This window comes from Antrostomus carolinensis, unplaced genomic scaffold (genome assembly GCF_000700745.2).
Source record: "Antrostomus carolinensis isolate BGI_N321 unplaced genomic scaffold, ASM70074v2 scaffold16222, whole genome shotgun sequence".
Lineage (NCBI taxonomy): Eukaryota > Metazoa > Chordata > Aves > Caprimulgiformes > Caprimulgidae > Antrostomus > Antrostomus carolinensis.
The window spans coordinates 5,615-13,964 of record NW_010301734.1 but is presented as its reverse complement, the minus strand read 5'-3'; the positions used below and the strand labels follow the sequence as shown (position 1 = coordinate 13,964).

General features: G+C 36.5%; 1 protein-coding gene across 1 annotated transcript in view; it reads right to left on the bottom strand.

Moving 5' to 3' along the window:
- Positions 1-574: 574 nt before the first annotated feature.
- Positions 575-8,350, bottom strand: part of LOC104521543 (lipopolysaccharide-responsive and beige-like anchor protein) — a gene marked incomplete at its 3' end in the record, with an annotated part of 13,349 nt that continues 5,573 nt past the window's right edge. Inside the window, exons 2-5 of the mRNA XM_029083923.1 lie at positions 7,428-7,437; positions 3,095-3,326; positions 2,858-2,958; positions 575-670 (exon numbers count right to left, since the gene is read on the bottom strand). Coding sequence (XP_028939756.1) covers positions 575-670; positions 2,858-2,958; positions 3,095-3,326; positions 7,428-7,437 — 439 coding nt within the window. The remainder of the gene's footprint in view (positions 671-2,857; positions 2,959-3,094; positions 3,327-7,427; positions 7,438-8,350) is intronic.

The window sequence follows — 8,350 nt, the reverse complement described above, 5'->3', positions numbered from 1 at the left end:
TTAATTTCCCCAAGTTGAGTCTGTTTTGCTCGCAACAGTAACTGGTGAGTGATTTCCTTGTCCTTATCTCAACCCACAAGTCTTCTGTTATATTTTCTCTCCCCTGTCCAGCTGAGGAGGGGGAGTCAGAGTGGCTCAGTGAGCATGTGGTGTCCCGCCAAGGTCAGCCTACCACAAAGCCACTCTCAACATACTGGATACTAACACAAGCACCATTCCCACAGAAACACAGATGTGAAGAGCAGGTAGATTCTCCTTGCAACAAGATTTAAATAAATCAGTCTGGGGAAAAAGAAAAAAAAAAAAAGAAAAAAAAAACCCACATCAAAGCCCCAAAACAAAAACAACCAAACAAAAAAGCCTCATTTATATCTGTTCTTTATGTATAGTATCTGTTCTTCTACAGTGATAATGCACATTTATTATAAGCATGATTTATTTAGGCATAATGTAGATGTCAGCCAAAGAAAAAAATTTGGTTAAAAGTATATATACATCTATGACAATGACAGATAAATAAAATATGGCCATAACAGAACAACAAATGAACAAGAAACTTAAAATATTTACATACTGCAGCACTTTTTCCTGGAAAGTTGAAGAAGGCATCAGGTCCATACTTCTGAGGCATGTGTTTTAACACAGACAATAACTTCCCAGCATGTGGTGGCTGACAAAGAGAATTATTACACTTGTAAGTAAATAAAACACACCTATAAGAAAGAACATACTGTAACACATGAATAAATAAATTTTGATCCATTTTAAAGCTTTGCACATGATTGAGTAATACTCTGTTAAGATACTTAGTACTTTCAATAAACAACATTAACAGAGTTATAGGTACCTTCACACAGTATGCAGGAGGTGCACTGAAATACAATTAACTGGATAACTAAATTAAGGACTTAAAGGTCATGGCCACTTTCATCCAGCATAAACTAAACTGACCCTGAACGTTGGTTGCTCCCTCTATCTGTTCCCAGTCTCACTGAGTTGGGAATCTTTTCTCTCTGTAGTTCTCGAAGTTTGTAGTGAGCTAAAGAAAATTAACTGATCCAGCTGAAAACTAATTTAGGAAAAACAAATGCAAACCAATTTTCAGTTACGGCATTTTTGGACTGGGGCTGCATGAAACCTGTGCCGGCACAAGGGAGATGGGAAATACCTAGCAAAATGGAGAGGGAGGATCAGCGGACCGGGCTACTTTCATCAGGACTATAGTCATACTTAAGTCCATATAAGTTCATGGAGAAAGATTCAAGTCCCCAGAGTAGTTTGGAGCACCTAAACCGAGTGCTCAGTTAATGTGAATACTTAACACTTCTCCACCATCACACTAATTCTGCACTGATTCTGTTGTAATACTCAGCAACTATAAACTCCAAACCAAGTATATGATATACAACAGAAGTTGTGAGCAAATATCAGCCATAGTGACAGAACAATTTTGTGCGTTTTCTTTTACCACTTCATAACTTCCCAGTAGATCTGTTTTTAAACTACAGTTTTACACTTCTGGTCTTTTCCTGAAAGTGTCCTTTTTCACCTCTTGTAAGCAGCCACCCTCTGAAAGCTAAGCATTGCAGGATCAAGTATTTCACATGTACCGAAACTATAGTCAGATAAACAGTTCTCCATGAATCTGAATTCAAATTGAGGAAGAAATACCGAGAACTTGCTTAGATGTCTTCAGCACTATAGAATCCAACTAGGTAATTTTTCTTTTAGCCAAATACTTTGTATCTTTACAGCACTGCTGATTTTAAGATTTATGGAGTTGTGCAACTCCTTAGCAATGCAACTGTGGCATTTTTTGTGGCATATATTCAGTTTTTAATAAAGAAAGGAAATTAAATGCAAATAGCAGAAAGACAGGAAATGAAAAAGTTAATGTTACAGAGACAACTTTAATTCATCTACGGTTAAATATACTCTGTATGTTCAATTAAAGTTTAAACTATTAAGTTTAGAGTATTTTATTTGCTCAAATAAGTTATTTATTTCAAAGGGTCTTTTAAAATCTGCTATATTATTTGTGCATACTGGCTTTTATACTGGATATATTTTTTAATTATTTGAAGTCAAGAGACACTGTGCTACCTTTTCTCTACACTAGGCAGAGTACTTAGAGATAACGGGAGCTGAATTAAAATTCAAAGCAGGTGAAACAATTGTTAAAATAGTTCCCAATTCCAGCAAAACAACAATTTTCTGTTAAACTACTTGGTGGCCTTTACAGCATGCTCATTTTTGCTTTAGGGAAGGAGGGTCTCAACAGTAAAAGGAGACTCTTTTCTCCCCTTCTAGTTCACGGAGGAACAGGAGAAAACACGATACGATTTTTCAGCTGGAGCTTATTTCCTTAATTTCAATTTCTGCCACAAATTCTTACTTCCCTAATTAGATATATTTTTTCAGGAACAATGTGAAAATATGAGCACACTAAATTACCTATATAGACATTTTTTATTTATTTCTCTCTTTTGTCTCAAAAAAAAAAAAAAAAATTCCTTTTTCCTTCAATTTCACATACCTGGAATTACAAAAATAAAAAAAAAGTGCATAAAAACACTTGCTTAGAGTCACTATATTATTCCCAGGTGTTCAAAAAGACCAATCCAGTCGACAGATTCAGGAGGAAATTTAATTTCATCACTATTCTACTCTCTGTATTTTAATTGCTTGCAAGTAAAAAGATTCATTGATATAATACCAGAAAGCATCCTGTATTTCTTGATACATTTAATTTATTTTTTTATTATAAAGGTTATCAAACAGCCTTTTAGCTTGTGAGTGTTAGGAAAAATATAAGCAACATTACAAAATATGGTTTCAATTTTGTGTTTTCTTTTACCCATCTCCCTTTTTCTCCTTGAAGCTTGCTGAAGAATAACTTTAGCTCTCGAACTGTCAAGTTATAGCTAGCCAACACACCCAGCATATCCACTAAGAGATCTGAAAAGGAAAAGAACAGCAATATAATTGCTCAATAAAATGCAATGTCAAATTTCTATCCCTTATTAATAAATCCTTCCATGAGATTTTACACAAAAGGAATACAGCTTGAGTCATACACTGGGTCAAACTGTACCTGCAATCATGTTGTCAGCTCTATCAATCCTCTTGAGCACTTGTTCAACAAGCCCCACTTCCGTGCACGCTTGTAGGTTGCGTATACTTTTCTTCAAGATTGCCGTAAACACGCTCCACACCTCAGCCTGGCAGGTGACGTCACACTTGTCCAGCAAGTCTACCATGCAGGTGATGCCTTCTCCTTCTTGGATGATAAAGTTCATTTCCAAGTCAAAGTGGCCTCCAACAAGCTTTCAGACAAAAGATTAGAAAAACCTTAAGACAATTGTGTCAAAGTAACACTCTAGGATTAAAGTTATTCACTCTGCAAGAAGACAGCTAACAAAGATGTAAGCTAAGGAAATCACAACGAGGTCAATATCAACGTATCAAGTCTTATTCTTCCTCTGTTTCAAGTTCTGTTGAGTAACTTCAACAAAGGTGCTCCTAAGGTGCCATCTACTATCAGATAACTACTGCAGAAGAACATTTGGGTAGTTTAAGGTACAGATGTCCTGAGCTGCCCCACGCAGAGGAAAAGCAAAGAGATCGATTAAGTGTTCCAAAACACGTGAGAGAGCCAAGTCAGTGAAGATACCTAAAATGGCCTGGAGTGGCCCTAAAAGCTTTCCTTCCTATGTGCTTAACACACCTCAAATAAGAGGACAATTCTAACCCAATGAAGCTGATGTACATCAGAAATACTACCACTTATAAAAATATAAGATCCATTCATGAGATATTGAATAACGCTGGTTAAGTATTAACTGCCAGTTTCATTAGTAGCCACAGGCACTAAAGGAAACAAAGGCTTGCTGTATTTGCATGAATGTGAAACAGCAGCACTGTTTGAAGCCTTTGACTACGCTTTGGCTGAGGCACTTAAATCCTGCAATATTTCAGGTGTCCTAGATGCAGGCTTTGTTTGAACATACACTAAGTAACTAACCACGCATACACGTGCCAAGGAGGTGGAGGGGGGAAGGAAATAACCTACTTCATTCTCATTTGTGTAATAAAATAAAAATTCCAGTTGAAGAAAGATGGATACTACTAACTTAACAGCTCTACCCCAATTCCCACCTCCACTTTTTAAACTTCTCTTGGACTTCAGAACTGTATTAAACTTAATGCTTGCCATGCTTGTCAAAATACCCATTATATACTAGCATACAAATGGGAATTCAGATAGCATTGCCCCAAAGGATCCAAATGGACTCATGATCAAAAGTATTTCGGCTCGTTCTCACTTCTACAAGTTTGTCTAATAAAAGACATTATTTCTGTCCTACATGGTGTTCCTTTCACAGGCTTTGACCATTAACAGCTTCAGCGCTGTCACTTGCCAAAGTCGTACCATGTCAAAACTGCCCCAAAACACATACACTAACTTGCTGCCATATAAGTTCTGACAGCTCTTCTTGGCTAGTCGGGATCTGAAGATAAACTTACCCAACGGAGCAGGATATACACTCTTCATTAACTACTGAAATTACCATACATTCTCCTCAAGTGTCTAAATCTTGTCACTTTGAAGAAGCAATCTTTGGTCTTCTAGGCATAAATCAGTAATGCCAAACATCACAAGAAGCAGAGAAAGTTACTGCTTTTATGACAGAATAGACAATGTCTCATGGTAACAATTTCTAAACAGTAATTTACACTTTTCCATTTTCTCCCCTCTTGGTCATGAAAAATAATTATGCAATTTACTATCAGATGCTTCCTTAATATCTAGTGAAACCGCAGGAACTGAATGGGGAGACTTGAATTATATTCCCAGCTTCTCTATATCAACTCACGCTGTCAACTGAAACAAATCTATCAAGTCATTATCATTCTCCAAGCTTCAGTTTTCCCCTTCCATAAGATGGAGCAAAGGCCTACTTCAAGAAAGCTCTGTGAGGCAGAATTCAAGGGAGAACGCTGAGCAGAATGGATTAACACTGAATTATCACAAAACAAATGCTAAGAAAATAGTACAACCCCCTTAAAAAAGCGCTGAACAGAACATTTGAAAACATGTAACAACATAACCAGTGCTACACTTTATTTTACACCAAATTTATCATCCTCTACAAAACAGAGGTATTCCTCAAGAAGCCACTCTTTCTCACCATTGAGGTAAGAAACAAAGGAAATACTGCATTCCATGTACACATAGAACAACTGAAGGTTAAATTCTAGCCTCAAAACACCTGCTAATTCTTAACAAGAAATTCAACTCTTTATGCATTTGGTTTTAACTATCAGCTAACCATCAATTATCACACCAAAACCATATACAGCAACTAAAGATGACCTTACCTTCACCCTATAGTCTACAGCACCAATCTTTCATTTTTGGCTAGATACACTATTATCAGTAACCACCCATCCAGGAAGCTGTCAAATTAGGTTTCAAATCTAATCTGCAAACATAAGCATTTCAGCAAGTACATGCTAGAAATAATATGCTATGGTAGAAATAACTGCCATTTTAACATTTCCTTTAAGGGAAGTGAGAACAAAAAAACTGACAGAGAAAGCAATATACCAAAGGCAGGGTGCGGGTGATGTACTATATGTATGCATACCCATTAGATACACATAAGCACACACACACCCCACAGTATTTCATATTAACCCTTTCTAATGGTGATTTGAAACTGATCAACCTTCAAAACACAAATTTGTTTCCAATGACAGGGATCATAATCCAGGTCCATGCATTGGCTAGTTATTATCTGAGCTGCAGTAATGGCTGTGCACAGCAAAATGTAATCTTCCCAAATGTCACCGTAAGTTATGAATATCTGAGCAGCTTAATGCACCTTACTAGCCATGAAGTGTGAGAATGTAATCTTATTACCTTTTTTATGGTTGTATTTTTTTGAATAATGTAGCCTTTGAACTGATGTATAGTCTTTCCTTGCACTTTAGCATGATTTGGTCTCCTATGTCGCACAGTACATTTTTCAAAATTCTCCAATTCAACGTATTTTAAGTTCCATGCTGAGCTGCATAAACAATCTTTATAGCAACCTGCAGGGTGGCATAACGTTTTCTTTCTTCAGGATGTAAGTATAAGCTCACAGGAATGGTTTTAAAGTGCAGTATTCTAAGTGTTCAAATATATTCTCACAAATTGTACGTTTTGCCAGTTATATTTACCCTCAAAAAACGTAGGAACTAAACCAAGAGCTCAAGCTTTTGGTAAAATGTTTCTGCATTTAGCTGATTGAGATCAGGGAGAATACTTTACAGCAATTACACACTCAGAGTATGATTTTTTTTTTTTTTTTGCCTTAGAGAACCAAACTGATGAGAAGACAACATAATAGCTCTAATTTTAAGTATAAAATAGCACTACATCACTTATGAATAGAAACAAAAAGTCATTCAAACACATGAAACCTCTCTTTGCAATGAACTTTTCATTCAACATAAAATGGGAGAAGTGATCCAAGACGTAAAAGAGATGGGTGAGAAACTACCCAACTACAGTATGCAGAAAATAGTTCCAAATAAACACAGTCAAGCTCCACTTTCCTGAAAGAACATGATCTAGATTATGAATCTATTTAAGTCATTTTTCCCAGTAGCAGATATAAAATATTTCAAAAGCTTGTAAGAAAATGTGAGGAAAAGTATTTCAATGGACTATAACAGAAAAAAAGAAGTCAAGTCCAAGACCAAAATCATCACTTCTCCTGGAAAAGCCAAATAGGCTACATTTGGGGGAACTATAGGGCTGGATCTCCACAGTTTTACCTCAAACTTCCAAACAAGACTTCACTTCTACAGAGCTTCCTCATCCTTCTGGTTACGAGATACCTACACGTCAAAAGAAACCTACTTGTTTTGTTCCCTAAAGCCAGAATGAAAGAACTATTAAACAACCAAACTGGTCTCACTTTTCCTCAAGATGTTGATTTTGTAATCTCAGAATTGTTTCTTTAGTATGTCCAAAACAAGAAGTACAGACAATGTCTATCCCATGAAGAAAAAAAATGCAGTTAAATAGCCCAGTTCTATCTCCATGGAAATTTTAAAAGTTTATGCTTAACAAAACCCCACAAAGCTGTGTGTACAAAGCTGATAACTGCCCAAAATCTTATCTTCATATGAGTAAGGTACTTACACAAGATAAACATCAAGAAAAACATGCTGAAGCTAAACCAGTTGCCATTTCAACAATTACAGGTTTGATACACACCCTACATTTTACCTCTGTTCACAAAATAGCGATGTTATTCCGAATGGTCCTGTTCTTACTGCAACTTTACATCATCTCAGCTGACCCAAAGTTAAAAAAACCCAAACAACCCAATAAAGAAATCTTCATGTTTTTCAGCCCTCAATGACAATACCTGAATGCAGCTGTTGGAGAACATAAACACAAAAAAGATGGATTCATTTTCACCATCATCTTCCACCAAAGTAACAACCCATCCTGGACTCCATCCCCTTTCACGTATTCAGAAACTCAAAAAAAATGTACTGATCATCAAAAATACATGCCAAAGATCTGGGAAGTATAAGAACTAAAATCTCTTTAGGGCAAAAATCTCATAGGATCATGACTGATCCCAAGCTAGTCAAACTCCCTGAGGGCACACAATAAATAGTAAAAGTCAACACCATGGTAGACTTCTTGGGTGGTATAAAAAGATGGTTCTGATTTGGAAATGCCTCTGCAGACCAAAAGTGGAAAAAGGTGGGAAAAAAGACTAACACATACATACTAATTTGCAGCAGTCCATTCTTTGCCCCTCACCCCCCACTTTTCCATGTCTTTTCTATTGCTAACACAACACTTGGAGGTGAGAACATATTAAAATACAAGTCCTAAGAGGAGATTTCGTAGGAAAGCCTGTTGATAGTCTGGATAAGTATATAAAATAGTGACATTAGCATGAATGTCAGGGCAGTGAAATCATAACAAACATGGCTCAGGGACAGAAAAAGCCTGGATGTTAACATTTTTTCCTTCAATATATTGCCACTATATCAATCATAATGCAACCAGAAAAACTACACAAAGCACAAAGAACTGTGGGAAGACCCACTCATGAAAGGCAAGGTCATCACCTTCCAGCAAGACACAGATGATTTAAAGCTCTTTGCTACATTGGCAGTAGCTCAAAGTGTATAGTAATGTAAGACCATGAATAGGCAAGTGACCAGTGACTCTTTCACGGAAGAAAAGATTCTACTCTAGCCTCTTTGGTAAACCAACAAAAAGAAACCAACCCAAAAAAACAAAATCAATCAGACAAAGAGTAAACCAGTA